The sequence below is a fragment of the Ambystoma mexicanum genome, chromosome 13, assembly GCF_040938575.1.
Source record: "Ambystoma mexicanum isolate Mex_15411 chromosome 13, UKY_AmexF1_1, whole genome shotgun sequence".
NCBI lineage: Eukaryota > Metazoa > Chordata > Amphibia > Caudata > Ambystomatidae > Ambystoma > Ambystoma mexicanum.
The window spans coordinates 511,245,845-511,262,026 of record NC_090938.1 but is presented as its reverse complement, the minus strand read 5'-3'; the positions used below and the strand labels follow the sequence as shown (position 1 = coordinate 511,262,026).

The 16,182-nt window shown below is 46.7% G+C and overlaps 1 protein-coding gene across 1 annotated transcript in view; it reads left to right on the top strand.

The window, feature by feature from the left end:
* Positions 1-16,182, top strand: part of VAT1 (vesicle amine transport 1) — a 204,983-nt gene that overhangs the window by 149,194 nt on the left and 39,607 nt on the right. Inside the window, exons 3-4 of the mRNA XM_069634196.1 lie at positions 12,049-12,219; positions 14,622-14,711. Coding sequence (XP_069490297.1) covers positions 12,049-12,219; positions 14,622-14,711 — 261 coding nt within the window. The remainder of the gene's footprint in view (positions 1-12,048; positions 12,220-14,621; positions 14,712-16,182) is intronic.

Below are 16,182 nucleotides of genomic sequence, written 5' to 3'. Positions count from 1 at the left end.
CACACACCCTGATTGCCCGAGCGAGTAGACCTTGCAAGAGGAGAACCTTTCTGCATGGACGAGCAAACCCCTGTGTAAACAGGAAAATGTTCTTGTTTTAAAGGAAGGCTGTCATTGACGATAGGGAGGTCAATACGTTACTAGGAAGTAAAAGCGGCTCTGGCAGGAAGAGGTTCACTTGTAATGTACACACTGCAGTGCCTTATGTTCCCTTATCTCGCTTAGCAGCAGCTGGAAATGGGGTGCTGCAGTGTGACTGTCATTTTACTCCTCGTGGAAGAGCCATCCGTCTTGCAGATGGAAAATAGTCGCATTGTTCAGATAGGAGTCCCCCCCCCCCCCCCCCCTGTAACCCCCATTGCTCTTACTTGGTGTACTTGCATTTAGTTGGTATACACAGCAATGAAACGCGACCTTTCAAACCTTGACCAAACAGGAAGTGGCATCACATAGCATTGTTCCCAAGTACACTACAAAAAATATAGTTGCAATATCACTTTAATATGATATACATTTCATACAAGAATGCATCGTTAATCAGTGTGTATAGACCATGTTACCAAATGACTGTGATTGCAAGGAGACCTTGGAAGCAAGACGGCACGGAGATCCCAGGGTCCGCTAAGCACATAGGGGTGTTGCTGGTGGGGGGGACGGCTGCGGGGGCTATAGCCCCTGGTCTTTTGATTGTAGAACTCGGGGACTACAACCAAAAGGCTATAGCTAGCCCCGAATCCCACCAGTCCCTGCATTAGGTTAGCCCCTGATCTTTTCCAGACCTAGCAACACCCCTGTAAGCACGTTATAAATAACCTATCCTATCATACTTGCACTTTATGAAATAATTTGTAGTCTTTATAGCATGTTAATACTTTCATACGTATAGTTTATTGTGCTCTTTGGTGTTCAGCCGACACATGTTTCGACCTCTCGGGGTCTTTATCAAGGCTAGAGCACATATTTCATGGGTACTGGCTTGCAAAGATGTGGTTGATATTGCTGTCCTACTGGGTTGGTGTCCACCCGCATGGGTGGTGACCACCCATCTGGCCGTGACGGCACAGGACAGAACAGGCACAACATCCAGACTCCAGCCCATCCGGCTAAGAAAGATCCTCTATATAATGTTACTTCGAAGCATTGAGAAATTTTTACAAAAATATTGCATCAACTTTCTATACCCTGGATGAACTTTTCAAGGTGCAACTACTAGCCAACTATAGTCACTCACCACCTCCTAAGAAATGGTGTGCGGTGTGTTTGTGCAGAATACTCACCAGGAGTCCATGATCACTAGCCAATGGCGAATGAAAATGACCTCTTATATACGTCAACATAATTGACTTATATTAAAACGCGATGTGTTATTCAGAGTAACTTATTCCCATATTTGCCAACCCTACCAATTTAGGCAGTAGGATACCGCTTTTTAAGCAGTCCTACCGATTTAGTGGCAACAAATACCTATTTTTTTTTATTTATTTTTTTAGCTGGGTTTAGCAGCCTGTTCAGCCATGGCTGAAGGGTGCGCAAGTACACCGAATCCCAGGAACGTTCTTCAGTGGGGATATGTCCAAGCTGCTGCTTTTATAATGGTGTTGTTACTGGCAGCAGTTAGCAGACCCGTGTGCCAGTGCAACCTCCCCAGACTGTCGGAGGCGCCCATGAGATCCTCTTCAGCACTTCTGAATATCAACAGCCACATGGTTTACCGTACCTCAGCTCCCCGGTGCCAGTCATCTACATGCTGGGGCGAGCCGCTGAAGCAATGGTGAGCCACTCCTCCTAATGAGTTCTGGCAGGTGTGAGCTTGCGCCAGGAGCCGGTGGGAAACTGCACGTTTCAGCCCTGCCCTGCGCTAATCTCGCCACTTCCACCTGCCTGCAAGTGCAATATGCTATATCTTCAGCGTAGTTGCACAACACAGCGCCCCTCTCTCCGGCACCTGCTACATACTTGCCAACCCTACCAATTTAGGTGGTAGGATACTGCTTTTTAAGTAGTCCTACCGATTTAGTGGCAACAAATACCGATTTGTTTTTTATTAAAGAAAAATCAATATTTTTGAAACTTTAAGATTCCTACAGATTTTTGGTTGCATAATGTTGCCATGTATGTATTCTGCAGCTGCCAGGGGTGGAGAAGAGTGAATACACCATGGATACTGGCCTTTACTTGGTAATTGCTAACCAGTAGGCTGTTCTGCTGAGGTTTGGTTTGTCAGTGACGGTTGTGAAGATAATTAAGTTGTTGGAGAATTTAAGCCAATGCACATTTGTCTAAACCTACTTCATTTAGTATCCTAGCCAATCCTGTTGCTAAACCTACCCAGTGCTTAAACCTTGGCATTGTCCTACGAGAACACAAGTACAATGCAGAGATGGTGACTTTATTTATTTTTTCAGGGTTACACACTGCCACCCAGGCAGAGTAGACATTCTACCTTAAGTGTACTATGGGCATCTATCGTCTTTGTAAGGATCTCCCAGTCAGTCAATTTAACTTTGAACACTTTTGGATTATTGCTGAATATAGCAAAACGTTCCTCGTCCAATGACCCGGCACAAGTATTCAATTGATATTGATATTTTTTTTATATTGCTGTCGTACAGGTGTTTCAGAGCGTGACCAGATAAGGGAGGGGGAAAGGGGAGAACAAAACTATCTTACTAGGCCCAGTGACATTGAGAACGCAGAATTGCATGGGAGAGGGAGCAGGGAAAAGTGCATGGGAGGGGGAAAAGTGGAAAGTGCGCAGCAAAGGAGAAAACAAAGAATAAAAGAAAACAAACAGTGGAAGTGCAGACAGCAAGAGGCAAGTGCTGGGTTTAAGGCAGCAGACTGGGTGTGTTTGAGTGCAGGAAGAAAAAGGGGGGCACTGTATGGGTACAGATACATACACCAGTGCACGCAGTGGCAGAGGCAGTGTGGGAGGGTGTGCAGGTACCTGGTCCCGGAAGACAGGGTAGGCCAGGTGCACAGTGCCGAGAGATATCAGCAGAGGAGAGTGCAGAGGTGAAGGCAGAAGCAAAGAGGAAGGTATTGAGATGCTTCCAGAACCGGAGATGGTTCGCCTCAATTTTCCGAGTGGCAGGGAGGGTGTTCCAGAGGGAGGCCCCAGTCGAAGAGATCTAACCCCAGCTTGTTTCTTGGAAAAACGACTGACCCTGAGGGAGTTGGAGGTAGAGGAGCGACGAGCTCGAGAGGGGAGGTATTTGCAGAGGGATACTGAAGGGATTTTGGACCCAGGCCAGAGAAAGCCTTGTGGACAATGCAGAGGGTTTTGAATATAATCCTTGCGTCCACTGGGAGCCAATGGTTAGATTTCAGAGCTGGAGATACGATCCCAGGGCTTGAGGCCAAGGACAAGTCTCGCAGTCCTGTTCTGGATTAGTTGCAGAGTGCGGAGAGTAGAGGCAGGTAGATTGAGAAAGAGGCTGTTAAATAGTCAAACATAGCGAACCAGACCTTGAGACGGTGAGCTTCTGGCGGAACAAGGGGAAGGGCAGAGTACCTCCTGAGGAGGTGCAGTAGGATGTTTGACTTTTTAGAGACATCGGAGATGTGGGCAGTGAAGGAAAGTGTGGAGTCAAAGATGACCCAGAGGTTCTTAGCCTCACAGCTGGTGGTAGGATGAGGACCAAGGGAGGCAGGCCAGAGAGTGAGGGGAAAGGAGGGTGAAGGTCTGATGAGCATCTGTCTTGCTGGCATTCAGACAAAGAGCGTTGGCGGCACACCAATCTTGAATGGCAGTTAGGCAATCAGAGATGAGAGAAGGAGAGGAGGTGGCCAATGGCAGCCTAAAAATAAATTGTCAGCATAGCACTGGAAACTGGAGCATAAAATGGCAATGAAGTGGGCAAGAGTTGCCAGGTATTGGTTAAAAAGCCAGGGCGAGAGGTTAGACCCCTGGGGAACACCACAGGTAGAGAGGGAGATAGATGATAGGAAGGACCCCAGTTGGACCTGGGAGGGTCGATCCAAGAGGAGAGGTCAGCACCTGATCAGTTATACCCAGGTTATCACAGAGGCGGTTGAGCAGGATGGTATGGTTGACCGTGTTGAAGGCAGAAGTGAGATGGAGTAGGATGAGGACAAGTCAAGGTTAGAGAGCAGATCTTCACAGATGTTCAGAAGAACAGTTTCCATGCTTCTGGAAGCTCTGAAGCCAGGCTAGTGGACGCGGAGACGGCCAACAGAACTAGAAAGGTTAAGCTGAGAGATGGCCAGCTTTTCCAAGAGTTTGCCCAGAAAAGGAGTAATGGAAATTGGGCGATAGTTAGGACAATAACTATCTTACCAATATACATTACAAAAATTGCTAGTGAAACAAAGTGCAGGAAGAAATGCATACTTTCTATAGAACCTATAATATATGGATGGCAACAAACATTAAAAGGATGACCATGTGTGTAGTGAAGTCGTGACAATAGTCCAATCCCTTAAAACAAACGGCAACATTAAAAGAAAAAACCTTTTATATGCAAGCCTGGGAAATTCAATAACTTGGTGATCTATATGGATATTCATATTTCTTCATTTTTTATCACCAGGCTCCTCACTTGCCCGGTCTGTATTTCAAGTGCCCAGGTTAGCAATGGGGGTTTCATCTTTTAGCAAATCTGCCGGGCGATATTGTAGGAACCCTAAACCAGATGGCACAGGGACTAGGGTGTTTACCCGAATATACACATATAGAAGGCAGAAGAGTAAGTGGGCTAGATCTTCGTTGTCTATGTTGCACAATGTGCATCTCGGCTCTCTAGAGTTGCCAGATTGGGCCCCAGCTTTACGCAGTTAAATCGTGCACGAGTAAACTGGCTCCCAGCAACTGAACAATTACTGCACAGGAGATGGACCACGGTTTTAGTTTGGGTAATTGTGTTTTCTGATTATCTATTGTTGGAGATATATTCCACTTGTGCAGCCAGAACTCTCTGCACCTCTTGGTCTAATTGGTTCGATGTTCTTCAGCATTTATATTGTTTAACAGTTGTTTGAGTCACGGGATATTCTCTGCCCCTGTTTTTGCCAAAATATTCGAGCTCTAGAATTGTCAGGGTGGCACAGTGGTTTGCCCATACGCGCAACCATAGATAATATTGTTCCAAATCAGTTCATCTTGTAGGTAGTTCAAGTCCACCTCCGAGTGTACAGCAAAGTTTGGAACCAGTTATACCCAGGTTATCACAGAGGCGGTTGAGCAGGATGGTATGGTTGACCGTGTTGAAGGCAGAAGTGAGATGGAGTAGGTAAACCCAGGCTACGTTTCAGCGAGTTTTTCTAGTATTTGTAGTCTGGTGCCTGTGAAATCCCGTGCAGCCCTGTATTTCACCTTGGTTTTTGCTACTTGGATTTTAACAATTATGGGTTGGATGTTGCACGTGTTCCCAAATTGGGCTACCTCATAAGGCTCACTTCATGCGGATCTCCCAATGTCTAATGGGATCAGAGGTGGACTTCTGTAATGAGCATCTACTCATTGAAATGCCATCCTCGGTTGTGCAAGGGTAGTTTTGGAACTACAGGTTTAGCCAGGGTTGTGTAACAAGTGGGGACTGAAGCTTTGGGGCTCAAAAAGACCTTCACTCCACTTGAGGTCAAGCGCCACAAAGGTAAATAACGAGTGCACACTCATTTGTTGACATTTTATAAAGTGTATTCAAAAAAGGGGGTGTGCCCTATATGAGACACGTGTTTCAGCGAATCGCTCGCCTTTTTCAATCAGGGCGATATGGTGAAAGTTATGGGTCAAATTTCAAATTAGATAGTGAAGTTCATGGGATAAATCCCACCTTGCAAGAGGTGGTCTCCTTCACAAACATCGGCGTCTGGAAGCAAGCATATAGGGCACACCCCCTTTTTTGAATACACTTTATAAAATTTCAACGAATGAGTGTGTACTCGTTATTTACCTTTGTGGCTCTTGACCTCAAGTGGAGTGAGGGTCTTTTTGAGCCCCAAAAACCTTTTTGCACTTACCGGAGTAGGGGGGCTTTCACTTCGTTACTCCACTGATCGGCAGCCACTGTTTCTTTAGCGCAGGACACGGATGGTTCATATTCCAAAAAAAAACAATTCACAGTACTATTTCTGAAGCAAGTGTAGTTGGCGAGGTGGTGGGAGAGCAATGCAGTGATATTAACATATGTAAATGCCCACACAGTGCTGCTGAGAGGGAATTTGCAGATTTTGGGTGTGCCATGCTCACTCAGCCCCTACCCTGTCTATGACTCTGCTTCAGTATCTAGTTCAGAATTGGGCTTCAACAAAACGGGCATTAAAAAGCTTTGGCGATCCGCTCATGAATGATCTTTTAACTTGCTCCTGTTTTGTATTTACTTTGCATGAAATAACGATGTCAAGGGATCAGCGAAGGATTCGTGATATTCCTTAGATGCTATGTATCTAGATAATAACTTTGTCATCGGCTCAAGCACTCGCGAGACTCTAGCATGCTGAATGGCGTTCAACCAATGCTGAATGGCGTTCAACCAAGACACTGATCTTTGCTAGCTTTGTGTTTGTTCTAATCCAGTGTTTGACTAGTCTATTCATACCATGCTTTCATTGTAGCCTTTCACGCCAATCATCTTCTACGAGCTGTGAAATGGGTTTTATTAACCAGCGAAATTGTATTCAATTTATCAACCCGCAGAAGGGGCCTGCATGGACCTGGGCATGACCGGATTCCAAGTCACATGTGCGTAGCTCTGAAGGGAGCTCTTAACATCCTTGTTTTCTACTTGTGAAGGCTTTGAGGGGCGTGGTACAAGCAACGTGTGTAACTGACGCGTTGTCTTTCTGCTGCGCTGTCTGAAATAGTTGAAATCTGCCTGGATTATTTACTTAGCATGGTGCATGACTGAACGTTTATTTAACTGTGAGCAGGAGGGAATAGCTTTTTTCTAACGCTCTGCATTGTTGCTTACTTTACATCTCAAGAGGACCCTACAAATTGCCAGATTTTGAACTGCTGACACACGTTAATGTTTACCTTCTGAGATCTGAATTACATTTGCAAACGATCTGTTGTAACATCTAGATTTGCTCTCATCTAGATTCGAATCCTGCTTGCTGCTCGTATTTTGCGGGCACTTACCGCTGCTGGCCCGCGCAGTCTTTAGTGCGCGTGTACAGCTGAAGCTATTTAGAGCCTCCGTTCTGCAGTTCATTTAAACTAAAAATCCTAGAATAACCGGGCCTCTAACGATGCCGGTGGCGTATTAGCGCTGTTGCGGTCACAAGGTGTTTTCTTGCTGGTTTGTGCCCGGTGCGTGCCGCATGCTGTCCAAGGCAAGCTTTAAGTCCCCATACATGGCAGGTACAGTACTTCTGACCTCTTACCTGTGGTTCTTTTTCACCATGCATGACTTTCATCTCACCATTAGGGAGCTCTGCTCAACTTAACCTAGCCCCTTATGTACATAACCTAGCCTCATATAGGAAAAACCAGATATTCTTGCCAAATACAGCACACTCGAGACACAGTAGGCCATAATGACCCAACAATCCATCAATCATAGATGCTAAGCAAACCACAAACTCGGTTTACACACTAACGGACCAAATCACAGCTCACCCCCTGTAGCACTGTTGCCTCTGGGTGCTGCTAATATTATGTCGTTCCAGACCGACTTCATGGGCTCTGGCATTTGTCACCTGATGGGCAATATCCCAGCCGTCCCGCTTCAGTCTGATTCTGACCCAGGCATCGACACTCAGGAGGCTACCGAATCCCTTACCATTGCCACAAAACAAATGGTTCCAGTCCCCACCCTTGTAGAGCCGAATACTCCTAGCCGCATAGTCCACCAGAGTGCATCTGAGCTTCTCCCTGCTTGATGGTCCCTTTTCTGGCATGGGTGTAAATTCACGATCTTACTGAGACCACTCCTGACCACCTTGCCATTACTGCATCCTGGCTAAACCACTCCCTCTAATGCCACCCTGGCTATCCCGTCTGAATTCCAAAGCCATTGTTGATCGACCCTGTCCAAAAAGGTGGGGGAGTAGCCATCTTGTCCAATAAACAGTTGAACCTTTGTTATCCCCCCATTAATCTCCTGAAGGCTGTGAAAGCCTATTGGCTAAAATAAAAACGAACCAAAATACAACTCTAACCATCCTTGTGATCTACAGACCCCCTAGATATGCCTTCTTTTGAAGAACAATTCATCAGTCTGCTTAACTATCACTAAAGCAAACACTCATGTGATTGTTCTAGGAGACCTCAATCTCTGGGCTGATGATCCACAGGATAAGCAAGCTGTTCCCTTCTCACCCACCGCTCTGGCCAACATTGGATTCTCACAAGGGGTTAGTGACCCCACTCATGGCCCCACCATATAGGGGGACACACAATTGACTGGATGCTGACACATCACCTTTCCGTCATAAATTCCACTGTTCTGCAATGTCGCTGGTCTGATCATTTTATACCAAAGACTACAGTCCCTCCAGCACCACCACTGAGACTGGATGCCACACCAAGACTTTACATCACAAATTGTTGCACTCTTGGCCAGGTTGTCTCCTCTCGAATCCTTCAGTAACTCCGACCTTGCTTTACATCTTACTATGACCATGGAGAGTCATTGAGGCCCTCGCCTCAGCGAAATCTAAGCTGGTGAAATCCGAATCCAATAGAAACTCCTGGTTCAATTAAACGACTTTGCTGCTTGGAGACACAAAAAGGGCTGCAGAGAGGGGCTGACGGAAACCTCCTCCCCTAGCACCCTGCTGATATATAAGCAATCAGTAAAACAATTCAAACTAGCAATTGTTGAGGCAAAATCTTCTAGTTTCAATAGCAGGATTGCTCTTGCTAAATCCAGCTCTATAGAGCTTTTCTCAATCCTGAAGGAATTCGAGGGCAAATCCATCAGCAAACCAGCATCCAACAAAGACTGACTGGTGCAAGATGGTCCATGATGAATTCTCCTCCAAAACTGCCAGCCATCAACAAGCCACCATGGCTCCGGTGTTAACCAAGATGAAGAACATCTGTAACATTTGATTTAAACATTGCACCAAAGCAAACATTTGCATCATTGCCGGTATAAAACCCACCTCCTGCTTCAGCGACAGCTGCCCCTCCAGCATCTAAGGGATTGTATGGATGTTCTGGCCGCCTGCGTAACAAAACCGATCAACTTCTCCTTCACGGAAGGCAGTGGAGAAGTTTGCTGAAAATGTTGGTGGGACATGGCATCTGAAGAAAAGGTGCCCCAGCTGAATGAATGGAGACAATGGTGTGCCATGAAATTTGGGGGGACAAACACACCCCCGTCCCACTTAGAATTACACCATGACGGAAGATGATGTCCCCCTCCTATTAAAGCAAACTTGGATAACTCCCTGATTGAAGAATCTTCAATAGCTACAGCCCAGCAACAGTTTCCTTCCTCTTGAAGATCATGGACCGGGTGGCATACCTTCAATTACAGGAGTTCATTGAAAACAATTGTATCCTCAGCCCGAGGCAGTCAGGTTTCAGTTCCAGACATGGCACTGAAAATGCCGTGCTGGAACTTAAATCTAATCTGGTCAGCATTGTTGACGAAGGTCAGCCTGCCCTCAAGTTGTAGGACCTCAGCAGCTTTTGACCTGACCTAGTTGACCACTCTTTGTTGATCAGGTTACAAGAGCAGGCGTCTTGTACCAACATGCCTACACAATGGAGGTCATCTTTCCTAGGACCTCAAAATGCAAGAGTGGCTATGGAGGGTGGCAGCTCGTTACCAGCTGCCAGGGGTCCTTCAGGGATCATGGATCTCCTATGCATAACATTTATGTCATGCCCCTCCTTTCTCTCTTGGGTGATCTGGGTGTTTTAATTAAACCAACTACGCTGATGACACTTGGGTCAGCCTTGAACTGTCTGGCATCTATGATCAGGACGTCCTGGCCATTAACGCCATTTGAGGCAATCTAGGCTTGCATGGTAACCAATTCTCTTGCCCTTAATATGGACAAAACAGTTTCTAATTGTAGCCTCAGAGCAAAGGCTCAAAAAACTTGACTGACTATGAGAGTTTCCATCTCGGGCAGTAGAATTGTAGTGGCTACGAGTGTTAAAACGCTGGGCGTCATTCTGGACTCCGGGCTCACAATGAGACGCAGACCGCTCCTATTTTGGCCACCTGTGGTTACATTACAAAGCTCCTAAACTACATCCGCCCCTACATGTCTCAGCAATTTTCTACTGCTAAGCACTTTGCAAGCCAATAACAAGGCACTTCAAGCCGCCCAAAAAGCACTCTTCGGGTGGTCCATGCGTTAACTTGGAAACACCATGTTATAGATGCCAGGAGGCAACGTCATTGGCTCCCTATAAAACATTGAATCGCACACAAACTCCTCTCCTTGAATTACAGGTGTTGTAACAATGAGGCGCCTCAATACCTTGCAGGCCACCTCAGCCTGTCATCCTACATATAAACTATGATTGCATGACCCACGCAAGCGGATCCAACCCAGGTTAGATTTGATGGCGCCCTCTTTGATGTCCAGGACCCTTCTACCTGGAACAAGCTTCCCCTGGATTTGAGATCTGCAAACAAATTTTAGAAAAACCAGTCTTGCTTGTTCACTCTCAAACCAGGCAGACAACCTCACTATCTGAGCTTGCTCCCTTATTTCTATCCCCCGCCCTTTTTTTCATCTGGTCTTGGTTGCACCCTGATGCCCATGGGCAAGTGACGCACTATAAAAATTAAAATGTGGGTGAATCATTTGTTCACAAGAAATGCTTCATTCCACTGTTGCACCACTGTACAGCTGTTAACACTGATGAAAGGCAAGCAACATGCCTGGTAGAATCACCCGTTGCATAGAGGATATAAAGCAGGGGCTTAATCTTTGGATTTCCAGATGTTTTGGGCTACATCCTCTGTGACCATTCAGCAGGGGCTGTACTGTCTAAGGCTGATGGTAGTTGTAGTCCTGAATATCTGGAGAGGCAAAGGTTGCTGACCCTAGGAAATGATGATTGGTGCTGCTAAAGTAGCTCTGGTGGCAGAGCAACGTGCAGTTCCATGATTGGAGTGCATGTCCAATGGAAGCCTAATTGGGGAGTTATAATTATGTACACGGGTAAAGTTGTTACTGCAATGCAGGTAGCCACTTTTGTAGCGTTCAAGGTCCTGTGGAAGGTAGAGTAATAAAGTCCTGGGAGGATAGTTCAGAGGCAACACGCTCACCTTGGAAGCAAAACGTGGAGCAACACAGGTTCGATCCCCGGGTCCACGCTTAGAATCCTCTGGGTATTAAGCGCATTATAAATGACCTATTGTAGCCTATGCCGGCCTGTCTGCTGCAGAGTCAAACGGGGTACCTATACAGTATAGCAAAACTAGCAGAACCAGTCTCTAAACTAGATCTGAGATTAGTTTAGTAGAGGTGCACTGTATTGAAACTTCTAATGTGACTATCGTTTGTTTCGGTTGTTGCATTGTTAAAAGGCTAGTGTTTGGTCTTAACAATCTGACTTTGTATCTTTTGCTACAGGAAGTCCAGAGTTTAATATTGGGGAGTTTACGAGGTAGTTGCCTATAGTTGTGTCATGTTTTTTTTTTTTAAAGTGGAATGTGTTGAATGTATCCGTAGGGAACTGGGATGTTGACTCTGGTTTTCTCTAGTTTGAAGGTCCCCGGCTGACCTTTGTCTTTAATCAAAAAAAATAGTTTATTCGTATATCGTATTCCTAAAAGTGATTTGTTCAGAGTCCAAGCACTTCAAGAACCTATTTTCTATTGAGATTTTAATAAATATGGAACAGTGTTGGCATGCTTCACAAATGGCTCATGGTGGAACAAGCCAAGAGCTCGGCTTGCTCCCCAAGTGAAGGACCAATTGGGTGCAAGGTTACTGTGGTTGTACTCTTCTCGCCAAGCCATTTAGAGATTTGGTGGTCATAGGATTTGGGTGAACATCGCTCACTGCATGCATGTGGGTGAACATCGCTCGCTGCATGCATGTGAATGGCTGTGCTTCTGATCTGCAAGGCGACCACGGATCACAAATTACCTGCTCTGTTCCCCGCAGGTGGTGTGGGCACTGCTGCAGTCCAGCTCTGTAAAACTGTAGACAATGTGACAATCTTTGGCACGGCCTCCACCGCCAAGCATGAATTCCTGAAGGAAAGTGGAGTCTCGCATCCCATCGACTACAGGACCTCAGATTACGTGGAGGAGGTCCGAAAAGTCTCTCCAAAAGGTAACGTTGTGAACACCTTCCATGTTTTACTTTTTATTACTGACTTAACCAATTTTCTGAATGCCGAGTTGTGGGTAGAGCTATGCATCCATGCTGCAAGTTGTTAGTAGTACAAGGCATTGGCATGCTGGAGTTGGAGTATTGTGTGAAGTCTGTGCACGAATTTGGCAGAGAAACATTGTAATTTGCTTCTTATGGAGGCAATACTTGAATGTTTCTGTTGCACTAACTACCTCCTGATAAACAAAGGTTTTATTCCACTGGTGTGACATCAGAGCAGGAAACGAAGGCATTGAATTTGCCTCCTCCCAGCTTCCTGAGGTCCAAGGGAAGCTGGACACTCCATGCCTCAACACAGGTCTGCACCGTGTGCAGGACACCTGCCGAGCACTGTGCTGCCCCAGGCCGGAGTGGGACCCCTGGGGCAATCGATGGAACAGGCCCTCGGCTCCTTCTCCACCAGAGCAGCTCATTGTGCTGCATGTGACTTGTCTGTGCCACTGGGCTGGAGGTGTGGGGGAGTGGGGTTGCAGGTGTAGGTCTCCGTCTACAACTACTCTTGACTTCTGCACCACGGCACTGCTGATCTATGGGGAAAATACAAAGTACAGTCAAAGGACTGAAGATGAATTGCTACCTTGTTAATGGGCACCTTTCAACTGTGCAGCCACTGGTGGGTGGGAAGGGGAACCAGTGTCTGAAGGAAAGCCAGCCATGTCGCACAGAATGCCTCAGTAAAATGTACCCCATTGGTGTCGCCCATAAACAATTGTATCGATACCTGTTTTAAAAATGTAATCTGGGTCAGCATTGACCTCGTGGAAGACCAATAGAAAAATTATTTATACTGTTTGCACCATCCCCAGTTTGCAAACCCTGTACTGCAATCTTGGCTAATGTATGGTATTGTTCATTTATATAGCACCTATACATAGGCAAGTGTTTCATAGCGCTCACGGAAGGTCGAAACATGGGGGGGGGGGGGCCGGGGGGAACCCTTGAAATTTCAGTGCCCTTGAAATTAGGAGATGGTAATAGTCTGCACAGTATATAAAAGAGTAAGTGCATAAAAAATACATTTAACAGTTTGGGAGACAGCGAATAGGACTGACAGCGATTATGCAGTTTTACGGTGCAATTAAGGGGTGAAGACCAGGGAGAACAGACCATCTTCAGGTGTTGTGCATAGGGAGAGGGAGGATCAAGTGCGCCCAGTCGGTTGAGACTGGGTTAAGTGCAGAGAGAGCCACTCTCTTGGGTTAATTTCCCAAGTGCATTGAGTGTGGGTGAGGTGTAGGGCCCTGAGGCAAGTGCGAGAGATGAATGGCGGGGGTGCCGGGGACCAATGAGACTCGGAGGTACACCCAGCAGCCAGTCAGCATTCTCTAAGGAAGAGGGGGGGGGGAATTGTTAGCAGACTAGAGGGAGGGAGGGAAGGAAGAGGAAAGTCTTGAGGAGTTTCCAGAATGTATGGAGATCCGGCTCAAGACGGAAGACGGCATGGAGGCTATTACAGAGGGAGGCACCTGCTGAGGATAAGGATCTCCCTCCAAATCTCTGCTTGGAGAACTGGCTCACTCGCAGAAGGTTGGAGGTAGATGAGCGAAGGGCTTGTTGGGGACAGTATTTTGGTAGGCAGCGTTGCAGGTATTTAGGTCCCAGGCACCAGAAAGCTTTGATCAATTTCAAAGGGTCTTGAATTTGATCTTTGCAGCCACAGGGAGCCAGTGAAGGGATTTCAGCACGGGAGAGATGGGAGGGGGGGGTGTCCCTGGGCTTGAGCCCAAGGATAAGTCTTGCGGTTCTGTTCTAGATGAGTTGCAGAGCATGCAGGGTAGAAGGGAGGTTGAGGAAGAGGCTGTTGCACTAGTCCAGTCTGGAGAGAACCAGGGCTCTGGAGACAGTGAGACTCTGGGGGGTGGAGGGGAGTGGGAGGGTAGAGTACCTCTGAGGAGGTGGAGCTGATAGACTTTTCTTTTAGAGATGTCTGGAATGTGAGAGACTTTTTAGAGATGTCTGGAATGTGAGAGGATAAAGAGTGGAGTCAAAGATGACCCCAAGGTTTCCTGTTTAGCAGGTGGGTGCAGGCGCATGTCCAAGGGAGGCTGGCCAGAGCAAAGGCGGGAGCAGGGGTCCCAATGCAAACTCTCGGTCGTTTGTAGCACACCAATACTGAATGGCAGACAATCGGATATGAGCGAAGAGGAGGCGGCTGCCGAGGGTAGCCTGAAAGTTACTTGCAGGTCATCTGCATCTACTGAAGGTTGACCCTGCTAATTGGTTCTAGTGTGACCTGCTACATTAAATGATTTGCAATAGCATGGTCGGAGTAAAGTTGTTGGCCGGACAAGAGCCGGTGCTGTGGCATAGTGCTCATACAATTTCCCTCTGTTTTTAACCAGGTGTTGATATCGTCTTGGACCCTCTGGGAGGCTCGGACACCTGCAAAGCATTTAATCTATTGAAGCCAATGGGCAAACTCGTACTGTACGGTAAGTGGCCTGAGCTGAGCAAGTATGTTAAGTTTAGTACTTTGTTTAGTTATGTGCAATGAAACCTTCTATGGCAACGAATCCCCTTGCCACATATTGGGGGAAATGTTTGCCAGTTAAATATTTTAGAGTGCGGGACAACTTTTGCCCATAGCTAATGTTCTATTCAAAGATCTCGCCTGCCTTTTATTCCACAGGGTGAAATGTTAAAATCTAAGTGTCTTAGGGTGTTTCGTTAGTACTGTATGTCAGATTGTAAACTGGTGCTTGCAGTCTGTGGCGCCGGAAGTCCGGCGTCACAGAAGGTCGCACCATAAAAGTGCTCTGTATCCCAGCCTTCCAGCCGAAGTGTGCAGCAGGTGAGGAGCCTGGTGGGAGCCCAGGGTGCCGTGTAGCAGCTGGGAGTTCAGAGACCTTACCCGACATGGACCTTGAGATGGTTGCACACAAGTTAACACCGCAGAATTGCATATACACACATACTTGTATGCAGGGGTCAAGTCATTAAAAAAAAAAAAAAGGGTGGACTCATTACCACAATTTGAATGTGATGTCACCAGAAATTAGCATAACAAAGTGCCCTCTGAAAAAAGTGGGGGACTCGTCCATCCACGTGTACCCTCGACTTGAGCCCTACTTGCAATGATGTACACACACTTAAACAAATTACATTCTTTTCGCTTTTTGAATCTGTTGGTCCAGGGAAGGAGGCCTTGATCTCCCTGCAGCAGCCAGGTACACTTGTTCACGTGCAGAGGCTCTTGAGGCCTCCATGTCATGGGCTGGGGGAGCCCTTTGAATTCAAGAGGAACATTTCTTTTTGAAGACACTCTGCTTTCATAAAGAAATTATTTCTGTTATGGGGCCTGGACCTTAATAGAAATAACTTCTTTCTGAAGGCAGTGACTTCAAAAAAGAAGTGGTGGGAGGTCGCCTACCAGGACATGTGGCAGAGAGGCCCCTCTACGCAGATGGAGCTGGTGGATGTCTTTGGTGGAAGATATTTTTAGGTAGTTGAGCATCATCTGCATACTGGTGGATGTGGGTGGCAAGATGTGCTCCCAGAGCTTGTGTTGATGAAGGGTGACTGAATGGATCCTTGCAGGACTCTGCAATTGATTGGTGCAGGTGGTGCTAAGTGGAGGTTGCAATCTCTACAAACTGGTGCTGGTTTTTCGAGAACTGAGTTGCATCACTGAAGGATTCTCACCAGTTCCCATGCAGATGTGTAGCCTGCCAGCGATGGCTTGAGGATCCTTTGTCGAATGCTGAAGAGATTCAGGAATACTAGGAAGCAGGAATTGCCCTAAAGGGTGTAGGGAGCGTAGTGTAACTCTTGGCTAGTGAGAATCTGGCTCTACATCTCTATGTAGCAAACATTGGTATGTCCAGAGGAGAATGTTATCTGTGGTATGAGTGGCTGCAGCTCTTCCAGGGATCTTGCCTAGCAAAGGAAGTTGGGTGATTTGAT